Source organism: Perissodus microlepis, chromosome 7 (genome assembly GCF_051167445.1).
Source record: "Perissodus microlepis isolate ML-2025 ecotype Zambia chromosome 7, ASM5116744v1, whole genome shotgun sequence".
Taxonomy (NCBI): domain Eukaryota; kingdom Metazoa; phylum Chordata; class Actinopteri; order Cichliformes; family Cichlidae; genus Perissodus; species Perissodus microlepis.
Genome location: NC_140467.1, coordinates 55403246 through 55423050, shown reverse-complemented (window position 1 = coordinate 55423050; position 19805 = coordinate 55403246). Strand labels below are relative to the sequence as shown.

The 19805-nt window shown below is 38.0% G+C and overlaps 1 protein-coding gene across 3 annotated transcripts; it reads right to left on the bottom strand.

Moving 5' to 3' along the window:
• Positions 1-124: 124 nt before the first annotated feature.
• Positions 125-16484, bottom strand: scarb1 (scavenger receptor class B, member 1). Of its 3 annotated transcripts, XM_084936100.1 has the most exons (13): positions 14227-14651; positions 13110-13270; positions 12025-12166; positions 11727-11930; positions 11488-11583; positions 11266-11381; positions 11010-11176; positions 9403-9521; positions 5894-5967; positions 5679-5730; positions 5368-5514; positions 3498-3567; positions 125-988 (listed from the first exon to the last, which is right to left on the bottom strand). In XM_084936100.1, the coding sequence occupies exons 1-13, from the start codon at positions 14344-14346 to the stop codon at positions 984-986; spliced, it is 1473 nt and encodes a 490-aa protein (XP_084792226.1). In that variant the 5' UTR covers positions 14347-14651; the 3' UTR covers positions 125-983. The 3 variants fall into 3 exon arrangements, with proteins under 3 accessions (XP_084792226.1, XP_084792228.1, XP_084792225.1); XM_084936102.1 differs by lacking the exons at positions 3498-3567; positions 14227-14651 and adding an exon at positions 16308-16484; XM_084936099.1 differs by lacking the exon at positions 3498-3567 and having other exon boundaries at positions 14227-14636.
• Positions 16485-19805: the final 3321 nt, after the last annotated feature.

Genomic DNA, 19805 nt, shown 5'->3' with positions numbered 1-19805 from the left:
GTAGCATAGATAACCTATCCAAAAAAATAAATTTAAAAAAAAGAAAAGAAAAAAAAAAAAAAAAAGAAGCTGGAATTCAAATATGAAAAACAAAAACACACCACATAATGACAACAGGGACACATTTATACTTAACCTCCATGTTTCTTTTAATTTATTAACTTTTTTTTAAGAAGGTGCTTTGCACCAAACTGCATTATCCTCATACATTTCAAGAAATACAGCTTTACAGAATACAGTGATACAGAAACAGGAGTGCATCAGCTCTGCTTGACTCACAGGTGGTCAGACGTTTGACAGCTTGAGCCTCGACAAGTAGTTCCAACATCTCTCTATAATCCTCAGTGCATGTGAAAATTAAAGCAGATAAATGCTTTCATGGCAAAGGTAAGACCGTTATGTTGGATGGTTCTATTTTTTTTTTTTAACTCACCAAAACATTTCTTTCAAGTTACCATATAAATAATCACCACAGTAATTACTGCTGAAGCATAAAATTATGAAATTATAAATTGTTCCATTTCAAATGTGATGATGATCATAACAGGCTCAATGGGTTTAGACTGGCAACTGGAAAGAATAGCCTATTTGTTTTGGAAGATTTTGAACTAAAGGGAAAAAAAAAAAAAAAAAGGTGGTTTCCAAATCTTCTCTTGTTCTGCCATGAGAGACAAAACAGTTTCAACTCATGCAGCCCTAACATAAACACATACTGAGTATTAGAGTTCCATAAATCTTATTCTATATGAAAAGATTACATTATTGCTTTACTTCTTAATATGTATATAAATACACACAATTGCAAAACCACTTGTGACAGTGTTTCAGTTAAATTATACTTGGAGGATGCTGGTAAGTCCACAACAACAGCTGGATGGGCTTATTTGCACATCATTCAGTTCACGTCATCTTGTAGCAGAGAGTCCCTCTCTTCAGCTGAACTACATTTGATTCCATCCGGTAGGTTGCTGTGGTCAGGTTGATTACTCTGTGTTAGGAACAATAAAAAGGTTATTAGTTGAATAATAAAAATCACCCTGTGGTCTAGTCATGGCCAACCTGAAAAGGTTAGAAGTTTGACGAAATTGTTGATAAATCAATTGGTTGGATGAAGAAGAAAAAAAAAAAAAAAAACTCCATATAAAAGACTTTATAATATCCAGTGGCATTTGAGCAGACACTGTATACATTCAGCCCCAATAACTGGGCAATAAATGACTGCTTAGACTCTTCTGGATAGTCCAAGGCAGCAGTAATATGAAAAGAGTAACCACTGCAACTGCAAAGGGTTAAAACCCCGTCTGACAAACACACTGCCATCTATCCATCCATCCAGCTCTCCTCTCCCTTGCCACCTCCTCTAGCTTGGGAAAAGCACACTGAGATATTCTGAGGAAACACAAGAAATATATTCTATAATATAATCCACATCACTGTAGCTGCGGCTACAGTGATGTGGATTATTATTTTGCAAATTGGATAAGGTCAAACATCAATATAATAGTACTAGTACTGGGAAATAAAACAGTGTTAATGAAACTAAGTGTGGTCACATTTTGCATTTTCCTAATCAAAAATTCCAGGAAAAGATTCAAATAAGTAATGTTAGGAAAAACATAATATAAATACTTGATTTTTATTCCTTTCACTTTCATTAAAGTCACTGTAACACTATAATAAAACACAAATGAAGACATAAAACACATCAAAAATGCCAATAAATACCTTTATGCTCCATAACATTGTGCCATGTACCTGAACAAACACTGGTAGGAACTCCAAAGCCCTGCACACACTAGACTCACTAATTACAGATTACTTTGAATCTGCCACCCGGTAGCTTGCAGAGTTTCCAGGATCAAGCTGCCTATCTGACCCTTTAATGAATTTACAAGCAGGTCATATGTCAATCAGTAGTATCCTTTGCTCTTATTGGTAGTTTCTCCAGCATAAATTTCACCTGTAGTCGCTTTAAGTCATTGAACATCATTCACTTTCTACGATCTCTGTTTACCACAAGTTGCTTTCAATATGTTTGCTGCTTAAGAAAAATCTGTGCCCCCAGTTTGGGACAGACAGCTACAGCCACCCCTGTGGCTGCAGCTGTCTGTAGGAGGTAGAGCTGCTGATTGGAAGGTTGGTTCGACCCCTGGCTCCCCCAGTTTGCATGCCAAATATCTTTGGGCAAGATACTAACCCCGACTTGCTCTCCAATGCATCCATGAATGACAGTTAGAAAGCACTGAAAGTATAGATAACAGTGCTTGTGTGAATGGGTGTGTATGGGTGATTGCAGCGTGTTGTATAGAGCACTTTGAATACTCCAGGAGAGTAGAAAAGTGCTATATAAGGCTACGTCCACACTAATGCATTTTCGTTTGAAAACGCATCGTTTTCTCTCCGTTTTGGCTTCCGTCCACACTGAGACGGCATTTTCCTCAAGGAAAAACGCAGCGTTTTGGAAACGCTCTTGAAAACGCATACATTTCAAAATGGAGCCGTCCCGTCACAGTGTGGACGCTCGAAAATGTAGACTTTCTAAAATGATGACGCATTTTAGTCATGTGATGCAGTCATGTGACCAATTAAACATAGCGGAGGGCATTATACAGCAGTTGTTTTGATTGCTCTCACTTTTGACAGCCCTAAAAAAGATTAATATCAGTTTGTACATGCTCCAGATAGCTTTTTTTCAAATCCTTTAAATCTCACTCACTTTTGCGCATGCGCAGGACTGGGATGTAAGCGTTTTCGGCCGTTTCAATGTGGACGCACAACTCTGTGAAAACGACTGAAACGCTAGTGTGGACGAGGATCATTTTCAGACGAAAACGCCGTTTTCAAATCTATCCGGGCTAGTGTGGACGTAGCCTAAGAATATGTCCATTTACCATCCCCAGCTTCCTGATGACCTTAACACCTTCTACTGCAAATTTTAAAGACAACCATTCACACCTCCCATCTGCTCATACCTACACAAAAAGACTACCTGCAGCCCTCACAACCCTCACACCTCTCTCCTCTGACCCGTTACTTACTAAAGATCTGTGAGGAGGATGTGTGTTCCCTCTTCCAAAAAAAGAGTTTTAAAGAGTTTAATGACATGCCAATTTTTGGTCCTCATGAACATGCTTAAAACAAGTACAAAGACACACACAGGTTTCTTTACATCTGTAGTTAGTAAGAGACAAAATGGTTACATTGATAGCAAACCTGGTTTAAAAACAAACAATCATTCCTTAAACTAGACCCAGGAAGTATTTTTACTGATCACAATGCTGTAAAAGCCCAAAAAGGTGGTTGTTCATCCATATTGTCATGGTTGAACTGGAAGACTAAATACTCTATCAGTCGAAAACAATAGTTTGAGTTAACTTTTCAGTCTAGGCAGAAAATGTGCTTTTATTGCCAAGGTGTTCTAGGTTTTAAAATACTTTGAACATAAATGAACAATACTCTTATAGGGTACCTGTGTTCACCTGCATGTGTGCACCCACCTGAAGTACTGATACTTTTCTTCTTTGTTTCAAGGCCATGTGAGCCTTTTACCGGCTCTTTCTCGGCTGCCTAAAAGATGACCAAATTGCCTTAAAAATCAGCCAATCCAAAAATTGAAATAGAGAAGGTTGCTAACGGGATTTTGATAGTCATTTGGGTTTTTCATATTAGACTGCTAGAGATTGTGTAGAGAGATACTGTAAGGATTCATGCAGGGAGTCATTTGAGGTGATAATTTGATTTCACCATGCAATTAATCAAAGGGACATGCAGTTGGTTACGTTAGTCTTTTTAAAATGATCGGATACTTATGAAAATGGACACTGTCAGCTTGTTTACGTAGCATTGAATTATAAATAATAATAATAATTTAATGAAAACTATCAAATCAAATGCAAAGATTTTTTTCAAGATCCAAGTAAAAAAAGTAGGTTGTAAAATCAAAACCATAGTATTCGTATCAGAGAACCTCAAACCAATAATGTTTCAAGAAATTTGGATTGTTAACACCATTATATTCAGTGTGTACTTTCATGCTAATAACAAAAACCTGAAAGCAGGAAATCTCTCCAATTTCAGGATATAAACCACACATCTTTTCCCCTCCATTCTAATCAGTCTTTAAAAACTCCACTCCAAAAATGAATTCAGTTACTACAGTTTAAATCAAATAATCATTTGATCTGGCAAAACGATTTAGGTTTGAATGAGTGAAAGGTTTTACACACCCCAACATTCTTGATAAATGTGGAGCTCAGTGAAACATTTAAGTTAGACTGCTGCAAAATAAATAAACAAATTAATTAACAACAACAACAACAACAACAACAACAACAACAACATAAAAAATTAAGTTTGATATTAACAGCTGCCACTACTCACTTAATACCTTTACTGAAATCTGAACTTCTCAGTAAGTACACTTTGGCTCAAACAAAAAAAAAAAAAAAAAAAAAAAAAAAAGGCAAACCACATTTTGGTGTTACATTTTGGGGCCAGTGTTGCTACTACCTTCTTGACTCTCATAAGCCTAGTGACAATTTTCATACTTTAACAAAATGGGAAAACAATTATCTAAACTGTTAAATGTAAAATAAGAAATAAATACTTACATACAATATATGAAGAAATTGGGGGGGCTTGCCATTAATGATAATTTATACTGACAGTTGAATAGTAAGATAACATTGCCATGTCTACATTTAATTGGCAAGCAAAAAATAAATATTAGCTTAGTATAAATGGCTACAGCTTTATATCTGGCAATACAATACCTACCTTTTCATGTGCGATCAAATCCAAAAACTACTTGTTTTTTGATTTTGTTTTTTTAATAACAAAAACAAAAGACAATATAACATGATGACTCAACAAGACTTTTTTCCTTATGCTTACTGACAAGCACTACTGTTTACTGTGCCACACCTAATTAAGCCATAGCTGATATTTTGCATGGCATTAGTTTGAAGATCAACAGACAGTAATAGTAATAATGTGATGGAGGTTACCACAGTAACATGAACCGATGTTAAGTCAGTCGGGGCGCGCGGGGGAGGGAGGGTTAGATATCAAGTTAATGATTCTGTCACATGAATGCCAGGAAAGGAGCAGAAGTGAGTGCAACTGATCGAGATACTTTATTAATTATTATTAATTACTACCAATTTACCTTTATCTCTGTTTATTTACTTATTGACTAATTTACAAATTTTAATCTTGAAACTCAATGAGAGCATCTTCAGGACATGCTTTCCTACTCCTTTTCTTTCATCGGTGTAGGGAAGAAAAAAAAAAAAAAAAATATAACAAAATGCAACGTGCAGTTAAACAAGATAACATGCTGGCCTGAATCCTGTGTGGCAGCTTTACCTTCACTTTGTGATACACCACAGCAGCGACGATGATGGTTGCCAGACCAAGCCCTATGAGGATGTACTGTAGGTATTCCAAAACAGTAGGTAGAACAACCAAGTTTGTACGGAACGTATTGACAATTGGGCCATCAATATATCCATTCTGAAGAGGATAAATAAAACATTTACAACATTTTAATCAACACAGAGAACCAGTCTGTAGAATTTTAATCTGTTTGTGCAAAAAAAAAAAAAAAAAAAAAAAAAATGCAGAAGAATAGACAGAATGCCGAAGACACTACATCATCTATATCATTAATAACTCACCTCCTCAAACCAGATCATAGGCATCACCACATCAGAAATCTTTCCAGTTTCACTAGAAGGACAAGGACATTCAACTTTACACTCCAAGGTTACATAGCAAATGGTAAGAAAGGCAGGAAATATCTAAGACCCTTTCATATTTAATGATCACAACATATAAAACAATACATGACAATGTCTCTGGCGTGATAGTAGTTAAGGGAATAGTTCTTTACGTAATTCCTGAGACTTTTTTCATGTAGAGGTTGAGCTGCAGGCGGATGGACACATTCAGAGGGACACCCGTTTGCTGCAAATAGACAACAAAAATATACAGATCTCACACTGGGAATAAAAAAGGAGGGAATTATACCTCAAACACCATAAATGTGCTGGAACATGTAAATCTCCAGGTAGCAATTAAAGATATGGTCACATATAATTTTAACAATAAACTCAAGGAGGAAATGTTCTGTTTGACTGGTTCATCTGAGGGAGGATGCACATAACTGCTGTTCACTTTTAGCTTTATATTATTTATTTTTTATCTCTACAAAGTCAGTAATTCTAACTTTAAAAGCTTTGCCAAACTCAATGTGGGTGAGCCTACAAGCCATTTCCAGTACAGGACATTTTGCATAGTAACCTGAAGCTGAAAGCAACCATTTACTTTTTGAACCCACAGGAAATTACATGTAGCCTAGGCACAGACTTGCTTTACTCTCTACATGAAAAGAAGTGCTTGAAAGGAGAAAACATGGTTTGCTACACTTTAAATAAAAAATCCATAGATCTATACACACTGAAAAAAAAGTCTCCTCACTAAAAGAACTGTAATACAATTAGCTCAACAGCACAGCTGACAGATTGCAGTGATTTGTACTGAATCAGCTTTGAAAAGCAAAATAAATAAATAAATAAATAAATAAATAAATATTGTCCAGCTTTTCTATTACAGAGAAAGTTTGTGAGTTAGCTAAACTTTTAAAATATTTTAATCTACTGCTGTACACAATTCTCTCATCTTTTATTGACATTTTTTCCAAGAGATTTTAGCTCAATGTGTCCATAAAACAAACTACAAAGTTCACTTCCAGACATGTGGCTCTGATAAAAAGTTAATATGGGCTGAAGGCAGGAGAAAGACGACAGCTGAGGATAGACAATAGGAATGCAGCTGTTGGCAGAGCCAAAACAGAACAGAAGATCTAAAAGAAAAATGTGCATAATATACATGTATGACAGAAATGAGTGCCATACATTTTATTGTAATGCTCAAGTTATATTTTTTAAGTCATGTGTCTCATGTAACATTACTTTGGTAAAAATACCACACACGAGTTCCCTATCATTTCCTTGATATTTTATGTCAGCACAAACTAAATGTACTAAATGTACCAAAAAGATTCAAATTTCTGGCACTGAGAGAAAGAGAAGAAAACTAAGAGATAAAACCAGTGTCCTCAGTGCCGTGTTCAAGAGTCAGGATACTTGGCTCTATCGTACGATAGAGCCATAAAAATCCCAAGCCATCTGATGTTTCTTAATTATTAACTTAAGTGTAAATGTTGCCCTGCTGAAATCCACTGAATATCTTGTGAGCTTTTATCCGGACAGTAAAAACTCTTTCACTATCAATACTGACTGTTTATTGGCATCATAGAACGTTTTTAATAACCCTTTAACTGACAAACAACAGCAGTTATACAGGAATAGCCCAATTTCCAATTACCTTATCTTAATGACCGTTATAGAAAAAAAGATTGTATTAGGAATTCAAGAACAAACTGTACCAGTGGTAGTGTTTTAGCAAACTCAACATTTAACATTAGCAATAAAGGTTAAAGGCAATGCAATTTTTAAAAGTTGATTATAATAACTTAATGCATAAATGACTTCAAATGTAAAAATGTGTACATCTTTTCATAATGAATAAAATAAAAATCTGATTTGCAAAAATCTCTCATCAGTAATAAAAAAGAAAAACATACTTTTTTAAAGTGAAAACATCCTTTAGAGTTAGTTTTATTAAATGCTCCTTTTTTATTGTAAACTATTAAAAGCCATTTTCTAACAATATTATAAAAAACAATTTTCTAATAAGGAAGAGTTTAATTATGTCTTTGATTAAAATGTAATCAGCATCAGCAAATGGTGACAAATGCAAATTATCAAATGAATCCATCAAATTGAGCAAAACCTTGCAAATCATGAGAATCACTCAGCAGTGAAAATGCAGACTTCAAGCTCTTGCAGACTTCTTTGCCTGTCAATGTACTGTTAATTGTTTTTTTCATTAAGATATTTAAATAAATAACTTTTTGTATGTTTATCAAATCACTATCTTTGCTCTTAAATAACATGGGGCCTTAAGTAAAGAGTGACTCTTCACAGGTGCAGTATTGCCTTTCCCAATCTACTTTACCAGTAAACCGCAGTCTTAGCTCAGAAGATGGCCTATAAATGTCTTTGTTCTTATATAAATTCATCTTTAGATGAAGAAAATACCATTTCTTGTTTTCAAAACTTACACTCTTAGTCACAACAAAAAAAACTAAACACTATACTTAATGGAACCCTATGCCAACTGATGTCCCTTTATCATTAACTTGATATCAACGTGGGTTTGATGGAATTGACTGAACAATGTTGTAAGGTTTAATCTATGAAGCAAAAATCATTTCTGTGTCAACCGAGTTTTTTTTTTTTTTTTTTTTTTTTTATTGAAGCAATAGATAACATGGAGAAATAATCAAATTTCCAATTACCTTATCACAACCACAGCTATCACTAAAAACACTGCAGGTGATTTTTACACAGGCAGAGTTGCATAAGGAATGATACATTGGAATATCTTTTTAGTCTTATCGGTCATTGGCTTTTTCTGTACTGTAGCACACAGGTTACTGCGTGACTGTACAGTAATAAAACTACATATCAATTTTCCTATTGCTTTACCATCCAGAAAAATAAACATTAACTTTAAACCTCATCCCCTTAGCTTACCTCTTTATCACTGCTATTTTGCATTAGTGATGACTGAATGATTGTAATGTGATAAGGAAACTAACTTTAAGCGTTTGAGGAAGACTGAGAAGGTGACTGAGACTTGGTCTTGTATTGTAGAAAAGAACAAAAACAGTTGGATGTAAGTGATAATGGTACGATACAACCTTTAACCAAATTCTTCCACAAATTTGCTATCAGGATGGCCTCTTATAGGTTAAATGTCAAAATGCACCCTACATGTTTCTCTCTGTGCCATAAAACTTGACAATGACAAATAAAAGAAGATCTATGATATGCAAGAGTCCAGCTGCACTCATGATCACAGCAGGTTTCAAGGACAACGGGGCTGACTTCTAATATCCTTACAACAATATTGCAGACTAATGACATTCATTTTAAATATAAGCCAGTTACAAAATGTTACACACTTTTCATTGATCACAAATGCACTTTCACTTGCGAGTCTTGCAAGTGGGTCTGTTCCAAAATAAAATCAAATTCAAAGAAGAGTTGCAGTTTAAGTTGGAGTCTTCACAGTAACATGAAAGCATAAATTAAGTATATACCATTTCTAATAAGCAATGGGAAGAGATGTGTTTAAAACAAACAAACAAACAAACAAACAAAGCCCACAAATAACTACTGTATCAATAGAAAATATTGCTAACCTATGAGCTTTGAATCAAAATTATGATGACCAACTGTACACACTGTGGTGTGTGTGCTGTATACTCACTGGGTGAATGTCTATGAAGAGGCCGTGCTTCTCCTCACTGGGATTAAGACCCTGCACGTAGTCCAGCAGCACAGGATCAGCATTAAAGAAGTGAGGATGAGAGATGAAGACTGGAGAGTCTAAAATGTTCAAAGAATGGCAACATTAATCAACTGGACCGTTGAAAAATCTATCAAGTACACTCACAAATCATGGCTTGTTGGCAATCCCTGCCATATCTCTAAGATCGCATTGGTTTAGTTAAGGATGTTTTCACACCTGTGGTGTTGTTTAGCCTGTTTAAATCAAATTGATTTGTTTTCCCACTTGGTGTGGTTTGTTTGTGAAGATGTGAACACAGCAATCACAATGCAAAAGTTGATTTTGGGGTTTTCTTTGTATTATTGTGGGGTCTTTACCTTACAATATGAGGCAAGAGTAAATGAAAAATAGGTGTGAAAATACCCTAAATCCATTTAAAATGTATATTTCAGCAGCGTTAGCCAAAGGGACAATCATTTTTGGAAACTTATGAGGTTTTTAGGCATTTTCATGCAATGCGTAACCTTGCATGAAAATGCTTGAAATTGCTCCAATTGTTGAGAACCACCAGCAAAAGCCAGCTCACATGGTTGTAACACTGTTTTGAAGCTCAACAGAACGATTAGCTTTAGCCCCTTTTCCATTAGTACCTGCTCTTATCGACTATTTTCAACTCCAATCGGGTACCACCGAATGTGCGTGGCCATCATAATAGCAACGCAGCTGAGTGTCCCGTGATATAATGAGTATGTGACATAAAGGCTACAACGAAGGTGGATGTGAAGGCAACTATATACACCTGCTGCTAGATCAGATTCGGGGACCACAGCGTTGTTTTTGGTAGCCACCTCGGGTTTCAAAACTGGCAGTTTTTATTTTCGTGGACAAAAATAAAATTTTGCGTTCTGTGTACACATGAGACAACTTTTTAAAATTCTATCTTTAGGAATTGTATTACCAAGAGCCTGTGAAAAAAAATAAAGAAATAACATAAATTGTTCCAGAAATTTCTTTAGATGAATCTACGAAAAATTCCAAAAGGTCTAGCATTTTATCAGTGCATAGTTTTGTGCCATCAAGGTGATTCACAAAGTGGTATTAACTGAAAAGTTAATAAGCCTTGGCATACTAACTTGAGTGTAGTGAGTTCGTATAAAGGAAACTGGACAGGCAGAGGACAAAATAAGAAAAAAATATCACGGTTTAAAAAAAAAAAAAAAAAGAAAAAAAGAAAAAAAAAAAAGAAGAACAAAAAAAAAAAAAAGACTCGACAGCAGACAATCATTATCTGAAAGTCATACCCTTATGAAATAGGGGGGGGGAATCCAGCAAAGACCTTACATGGGACCTGAGAAATACATCTGGACCATGAGCTGTCTGAAAATCAGTGGCAACAGGTTTCATGGAGTGATGAATCTAAATTTGGGATTTCAACACCCCAGACTTCCAAAACTATTGTACACATTTTATATTTTTCTTTTTTAAAAATATAAAGAAATGGGTAGTGGTAGGTCTTTCTAATAACCTCTGGGAATGCTGTGATGGACTGAATATTTATTTCTCCTACACTGATCATCATTACTCACTGTGGCGGCAACTGCTAACATTGAGGAGTCCAGACTGTCTACAGGGGCAGAAGCCTTCATTGGGAGCATAATCCGTCCCATTGGCAAAAAGGGTCTTGGGTGCAACATATCGATATAGAGGGATCCCGTACATCTCTCCAGGACGCTGATAAACCAGCTCCATAGACCTGGAAAAACAATGGGTAAATATATGAAGGAATAATGGGAGAGGCAGAACTGAGAAAAAAAAAAAGTACAATTCTGCAAAGCATTTTACCTGCACGCGTCAGGGCTGTAGAAAGGCAAAGTGCTCTCTTTCGTCATGAAAGGAGGCCACATCTGCCCAGCTGTTCCATTGATCATGTTAGACTGAGCAGTCCTCCAGTATGGCAGCTGTCACCAAAGAGAAAGAGGCCAGTTACAGTGTGAAAAATAAAATGGTGTGAGGGGAAGAAAAAAAAAAACAACAGCAACAAAACACAATCTGCTGGCATCATACCTCCGTCAGACCATTCCAAGAGTCGACTCTGTGGACTTTTCTAATGTCATCTTTTCCAGTAAAGACTGTGAACAGGCCAGTGTTGGAGTTGTTGAACTAAAGAAAGCATAAAAAGGCAAACACCTTTCTTTACCTGCTCAAAGAAATGTCATGCAAAAGACAAATCTGTTCCTTAAACTGAACCCATTATGCTCATAGTAATCAGATAGAGAGGATAACGAAGCATTTATAACACTTACTTCTGAAAAGAGGCCAAATTTTCCTGATGTGGGAATCATTCCTGGCAGGTATTGATTTAGAAAATCCACTAGTCCACTGTCATAACCCCACATAAGCTCCCCTACAGGCTTGGTCAGGAAGGGACCTTCTTTAAAAGTTTTAAAGGTTGCACTCATCATGAGGCGCAGTACATAGGGCAAGTTTTCCATCATCACTGATGCTCCCTAAAATTACAGAAGCCACAGGCGGTGAAAAAGCAGAAAACTGAGGAAATTATTGAACCAAACAAGAAGTGAGGAGGTGGCAACAATGTCTTACCAACACCAACATGTTTGGAATTGTGACAACATCAGACTCATTCCCAGCAGACATGGAGGGCTCGAAGTGGTACTGTCTGTATTCCCTGTAGGACACTGTACCGTTGGGATGGAATGTAATGTTTTCCTTCTGACACTGCTTTCTGGAAGAAAGGTAATATGTCCACTCAAAACCTGTGCTTCAAGTCCACCTCTGTACACACATCTTAAGGGTTTAATGGATTCAGTTATCCTTACGAGAAAGTCAAAAATTGACAGACCTTAAAACATCAGACACAGAAAAGACAACAAACCATAAAAAATAAAAAGCTCTGCTGCAATCTAAAACAAAAAATGTGTTTGTTTGTTTTTTTTAATTGTAGCAAAGGATGTAAACTCCTAGAACAGTAATAAGTCTGTAGAAAGCAGTTAAGCAGTCATTACTAATGACATTAATAATACATTTCTTTTGCTGGTGTCTTTCAAAACACTCAAGGTCTACTTAATGCACAAAATTAGCAATATCATAAATTCGCAAAATAGCTAGAAAGATTTAAAATCCAGAAACAATGCACAAAACATGAACAGCTGGAGCACTGATTTAAACTGAGTCTAGTTTCATAATAACCTGTACAACAACCTTCGACCCAGCGTCATCTAGCCACCGTACACTATGCTATCATAGTCATAGTCAAGGGCGATCGTGGCTCAAGAGTTGGAAGTTCGCCTTGTAATCGGAAGGTTACCGGTTCGAGCCCTGGCTTGGACAGTCTCGGTCGTTGTGTCCTTGGGCAAGACACTTCACCCGTTGCCTACTGGTGGTGGTCAGAGGGCCCGGTGGCGCCAGTGTTCGGCAGCCTCGCCTCTGTCAGTGCGCCCCAGGGTGGCTGTGGCTACAATGTAGCTTGCCATCACCAGTGTGTGAATGTGTGTGTGAATGGGTGGATGACTGAATGTGTAAAGCGCTATACAAATACAGGCCATTTACTTAGTCCATTTGGAGTTTCACTGTAGCAAAACTTTATTGAAGTTTAAGTATCCAACAATTTAAAGTTTTTAACTGATAGTTAAGGTTGAGCACAAGTCCTCAGGAGTTAAATTGTGTACCTGTAAACATAAGGTCCTCTCTGTTCCACCATCGGCTTTTCTCCTTTCAGTATCTCAGCAGGATTGAGGACATTGAAGAAGTAGACTGACATAAAGAACGGCACAGGGATGTCTTTCCACATGGTGTATGTGAGATCATTCTTTGGATCAATTACTGTGTGCTGATGTAAAAGAGAGGAAAAAAACAAAAGCAAAAGAATGAGCATTTTCTTCATTAAGGTTTTTATACGTTTCCACAAACTAATAGAGAAAAAAAAATCTAAATTCAAGGGGACACCTTCAAATTGCTTTTTTCTTATTTTATTTTCCTAAAAGGTCCCAAATCCAGAGATTGTGGTTCATCATCTTAAAAGTTACACAACATTACATTTCATTCTAATTTTAATCAATTATTTACATTTAGGTTTTTGTTATAGTCACAAATGTTCCTACAAATATGATATGAATCTATTCCTTTTAAGAATACTTCTTTGTGGTGCTCCTTATGTAATTACTAAATTGAGCACGTTGAGTGATTAGTTAGAAAGTAAAAACACTATGTAACTATGTTTTCTGGATTTTTATATGTGAAAAATGAAAATAAAATTATTAAATACATCCAGTCTTTGATAGTGCAGTACAGTTCAAACACCTGGTATGTAGAAATGCTATATTTCTCACCATGTTTATGTTTTGTAGCCTCATATTTAGCTCAAACAGGGTAGGATGACAGCGGTCTGCATGTGCCCTAACTACAAAGTTCAACTCAAAAGGGAACCAACTACAACTTACAGAGTTAGCTGCTAACGTGCAAAATCAGCACTGTGAACTGACAACAGAAATAAAGCAAACTAAGGAAGTAGGCAATACTTCATCATTTTACTAACATTGGGCATGCTTGACGCTTTAAAAGTCTCAGAAAGTTTTTCCGGAGCTATTAGCATTGTTACTTAATCTGACTACATGCATTTAGTGATTAGCTTATCTGCACGCGCCTGTTATCATTTACTGGTTAGCTCTGGAGGCTCTTTGAATTACTTAAATCCTCGGGTACGATTAAAGGTGAATCTTGCTTGACTCAGCACATAAAAGTACATGTGTAAAACATGCTAACTATCCGTGTCAGGACGTTTCTTACCTTTACTATTTGATCGTCGATGACTAATGGCACCACAAAACACATAATTGTGCCGAAAAGCACCATCAGCACACCTGCCACTATGAATCCAATAGCAACTTTAGGTCGTTTAATTGCCATATTGACAGGCTGTCAGTGAGTCTTTGTAGCTTTGTTTTGTCCGTGTCCGCACTTTTTGTCGGTAAAGATAAACGGAGTCTCGGCGTGAAACAAAACTTATAATTAAACGTATATTCCTCTGAGATCTCTGCGGGTCGCTCATCTCTCTAATCGATGTTGTTATGACCTGCTTTTATTGTCGCTGTATTTGCGCTGTTTGACACGCCTACCGAGGATTCTGGGAAATGGAGTTCCCGCTCTCTATATCGGGTTGGGAAAGAAAGCCTTCATTTTTTCCAGATATGCCTTGCGATTCTTTACGTATATTTTTATTTCCCTGTTTCCACAGAAATGAAAGCCATAAGTAAAAGCTTAAGTAACTGCCCGATCTTTCAAGATATCTCCCAAGTGGCAAGAGCTTTTGGTATGCTGTAGGCATAGTGTATGCTTAAATTTACTTTAGTATTAAAGGAGGAAAATAGGAAAGGGCTCAGAAATGAGCAGAGCTCCTGTAACAGGCTGCCACACAAGAGGCGCCGGAAGTAACCATATTATTGTACCATTCAAGTCCAATTTCAAAGACAGTCTGTGGTTACATACTTTTATTCTGATTTATTTGATATTCTTCAAGGAAAAATATTTTTGCCACCTTTCATCTATAATTCTACTTTAATTTTAAAAGTTTAATATTCAGATCAAGTATTGCATTTGGGGATTTTTTTTTTTTTTATTAACCGAACTCAGGACCTTCCTGCTGTGAGGCAACAGGGTGCTATGGCTTATGGCTTATCCTGAATATTAAGCAGCGTCGGGCCTGGACAGCACATGGATGGGATACCGCACGGGAATACCAGATGCTGTTTTTATGTGTTAGGCTGGCAACCTGTGCAGAGTGTACCCTGCTTCTCGCCCTATGGAAGCCACCCTGCGACCCTGACCTGAGTTGGATAAGCGGAAGAGAATGGATGGTCTATAAAAGCTCACATGAGGTTCAATCTCCTGCCAAAAAGATTTCTGCCTCATTTAGATAAAGCAGTGGGTCCAGATATAAGAACGTGTTTGAAGCAGTTTTTAAGAACACTTAAGAGCCTCCTTTGTTTCGTTTTCAGATGTTATACTGGAAATATCATTGCATCTAGATAAGATAAGATAAGATAAGATAAGATAAGATAAGATAAGATAAGATAAGATAAGACTTTATTGATCCCACAGCGGGGACAGCGGGAAAAATACAAAAATACAAATAAAATACAAACAAATACAAAATAAGGAGGATAATACACTATATACAACGGTAGCATACACAGTATGTGATTATGGATAGAGGGTTCTGGAAATATGCAAGAAATAAATTTAACTCTTCTACTGCTACTATTACTATGTAAGTAATAGATATCTATCAGTATCTATAAGTATAGACATGTATACGCACACAGACACACACACACATGTACACACTAAATATACATATGTATGCATATACATACACATATACCTGCACATATGTGTATCTAAAATAGATAACTGTAGTCTGGACATGTGAACATTCAGCTAACAGATCAGAAGTCAGTGCCATGAGGTCTGCAACCTTCATGCTTGGAATCATTGGTTCATCATTGGTGAAACATTGGTATTTTATTTTTTTGTTAAATAAAATGTTAATAGGAGTAAACAGACTACATATGCAAATACCTGACACAATAAATATGTAGTCAAAGACAAGTGCTCTTTGTAGATAATAGATAAGCTATTTAAACACTCCATATACAATAAGATGGTTGCTATACCTGCAAATGTCAACCTGAATGAGTCTAACTAAATCTTTTGTGAAGAAGCTTTGCCTTTATGCAAAATAAAGAAAAACAAGAATTTATATTAGCTTAAGCAAAAGAAAAAAGACAAAGAAATTAAAATGGAACAGGAAATAAACAGAACACCCTGATTATAAAACTCTGAAGTATTCACATAATGATAATACTTACCTTCACAACTTGGTTGCTTATTACTGTTGGTCCCACAATTACAGAAATTGCCCCAAAAATCAAAGTCAGACCGCCTGCCACTATAAATCCAACAGCTACTTTGGATTTATTGATGGCCATGGTTGCTTCTTAGCAATGATCAGTGGTGTCTGATAATAAAAGAAGACACTGTTTTGCTCCTCTTGCCTCTGAGTCTGCAAGCCAACAGGCTGAATGAGTGTGTGGCGTTTTAAAGCCGAGCCACTGGTAGTGATGTATTCAAAGGAAATAGCAGTTGAGTGAACAGCTTGAGTTTATTCTCCGCAGACCCCACCCCTCCTTGTATATGCACATCTTCACTACTTTCAGAGCACTACAAAAAATATATGGAAAAAAATGCAAAAAATACTGTGCATCCCAAAAGTATTGACAGCCCTTCACATTCCACATTTTTCCATGTTGCAGCCTTGTTCCAAAATAGTTTAAATCCATTTCACCTCAAAATTCTACAAAAAATACCCTACCCTAGTGACAAATGAAAAAAGTTGAAGCTTGTAATTCTTGCAAATTTATTAAAAAGAAAAGAAAATATAACATGTTAAATGGACTGGTTCCCATATACCACTTTACTATGATATCTGAAACTCAAAGTGCTTTATACAACTTGCCTCATACATACTTATACATACAATACTCTTTTTTCTGTGTGTTTTCTACACAAGTTCTTTCTATCTAACATTTACACACATTCATACGCTGATGAACACATAGGAGAGCAATTTGGGGTTAGTATGTTGCCCAAGGATATTAGAATAGAATAGAATAGAATAGAATAGAATAGAATAGAATTCAACTTTATTGTCATTGCACATGCACAGGTACAGGGCAACGAAATGCAGTTTGCATCCATCCAGAAGTGCTTTAGTGATATAGATATATTACAATATATATTAGCAATAATATAGATATGTAAGTATATTACAGAAATGGGTCTATTATGGTATGTTATAATGTACACGGTATGAAGTATGTTGTGAATATTCTATAACTATAGGTATGTACAGGCTGTAGTGAGTACAAGCTATGTACAGGCTATGAACAGGATATAAATATGAAAAACTATACAGAATATGAAATAAATAACTTTACAGAAATCTGAGATATACAGTTATACAGAAATGGGAACTATGCAAGTTGTAAACAGTTGTAGGGTTAAAAATTATCGTATGTACAGAATGATTATTTACAGAGCTATACAGTAGTGCAGTTAAGATAAATTAGATATGTGGATAATTTCTACAGTATCTATATAAAGTGCTAGTGGTTGTGAGTGGTGGTTCAGTCCATGTTATTATTGTGTGTTTGAGGGTACAGTTGTCCATTGTGGGTGTGTGTATGTTCAGTCCATGTGTTAACGTGGGTCAGAGGTCAGGAGGCAGAGTTCAGGAGTCTGACAGCTGTGGGGAAGAAGCTGTTCCGGTACCTGGTGGTCTTAGTCCGGAGGCTCCTGTAGCGCCTCCCAGAGGGCAGGAGGGTGAAGAGTCCATGTGATGCGTGACTGGGGTCTCTGATGATTTTCCCAGCCCTTTTCAGACACCGTTTCCTGTAGATGTCTTTTATGGCAGGAAGTGGTGATCCGGCGATGCGCTGGGCAGTTTTCACGACCCTCTGCAACGCCTTCCTGTCCGAGGCAGAGCAGTTCCCGTGCCAGACTGTTATACAGTTGGTCAGGATGCTCTCGATGGTGCAACGATAGAAGTTCACCAGGATGTCTGAGGACAGGTGGTTCTTCCTCAGAGTCCTCAAGAAGAAGAGGCGCTGGTGAGCCTTCTTGACCAGCTTGGAGCAGTTGGTCATCCAGGTGAGATCCTCGGAGATGTGGACTCCCAGGAACTTGAAGCTGCTCACACTCTCCACAGCCGTCCCCTTAATGTGGATGGGTGGATGTGGGTCAGCATTCCTCCTGTAGTCCACGATGAGCTTCTTGGTCTTCTCGGTGTTAAGCAGCAGGTTGTTTCTGTCGCACCACTCAGCCAGACGATCCACCTCCTCCCTGTAGGCGGCCTCATCGTTGTCACTGATGAGGCCAATCACCGTGGTGTCATCTGCAAACTTAATGATGGTGTTGGAACCATCAGCAGGTCTGCAGTCGTGGGTGAAGAGGGAGTAGAGGAAGGGGCTCATCACACAACCTTGTGGTACACCGGTGTTCATTGTGATGGTAGATGAGCAGTGGTTATCCAGCCGGACATGTTGGGGGCGGTTGGTCAGGAAGTCCAGTAACCATTTGCAGATGAGGGAACTGATGCCCAGGTCTGTCAGTTTCCTGATAAGTTGTGAGGGGTGGATTGTATTGAACGCTGAACTGAAGTCTATAAACAGCATTCTGGCGTAGGTGTTGTTGTTGTCCAGGTGTGAGAGGACAGAGTGCAGTGCGATGGAGACTGCATCCTCTGTGCTCCTGTTCTGGCGGTATGCGAATTGGTGGGGGTCCAGGGTGGGGGGGAGACAGGATTTGAAGTGTGCTAGGACCAGCTGCTCTAAGCACTTAGTGATGATGGGGGTGAGTGCTACTGGGCGGTAGTCATTGAGGCAAGATGGGTTGGAGTTTTTGGGTATCGGGACGATGGAGGTGGATTTGAAGCAGGCCGGTACCACAGCGTGGGCCAAGGACAGGTTGAATATGTCTGTCAGCACTCCTGCAAGCTCCCCAGAACACGCTCTGAGAACACGCCCGGGTATGCCATCAGGGCCTGCAGCCTTGTGGACATTGATCCTGCTCAGCACCGCTCCTACATCGGTGGGGGAGAGAGTCAGAGGTTGGTGGTCTGGCGTCACGTCTGCTTTGGTTGTGGTTGTGGGGTTCCCTCGCTCAAAACGAGCATAAAAGTTGTTGAGCTCGTTGAGGAAGGAGACATCAGAGGATGCGGGGGAGGGTTTGGTGGTCCTGTAGTCTGTGATGGTCTGGAGTCCTTGCCACATGCGTCGGGGGTTGGAGTTGGAGAAGTGTTCTTCTACCTTCTTTTTGTAATGGTGTTTGGCTTTTTTGATGCCCTTCTTTAGATTAGCCCTGGCTGTGCTGTAGGTGTGTGCATCTCCTGACCTAAAGGCGGTGTTGCGGGCCTTCAGGAGGAGACGAACATCCCGGTTCATCCAAGGCTTCTGGTTGGGGTACATGGTGATCCGTTTCTGGGTGGTGACACTGTCTGTGGTTTTGGAGATGTAATCCAGTACAGATGAGGCGTACTGGTCCAGGTCTGTGTGGGTGAACGTATTCCAGTCTGTGTTTTTAAATCTGTCCTGGAGCACTGCGTCTGTCCCCTCTGGCCACACTTTAATTGTCCTCACAGCAGGTTTCACACGTTGGATGAGTGGTGAATACCGAGGTGTGAGGAACAGGGAGAGATGGTCCGATTGTACAATGTGGGGGAGGGGTGTGGCTTTGTAGGCTCCAGCCAGATTGGAATACACATGGTCTAAAGTCTTGTCTCCTCTGGTGTGGCAGGAGACATGTTGGTG

What these genes read in the sequence shown, in the direction of transcription:
- scarb1 (XM_084936102.1), bottom strand. Translation starts at nt 16,427, where the DNA reads ATGGCCATCAATAAATCCAAAGTAGCTGTTGGATTTATAGTGGCAGGC. An exon ending in CTATGATCTGGTTTGAGGAG is followed by an intron (nt 5,515 to 5,678) that starts GTGAGTTATTAA and finishes TATCCTCTTCAG; the next exon opens with AATGGATATATTGATGGCCC. An exon ending in TGGTGTATCACAAAGTGAAG is followed by an intron (nt 989 to 5,367) that starts GTAAAGCTGCCA and finishes TTCCTAACACAG; the next exon opens with AGTAATCAACCTGACCACAG.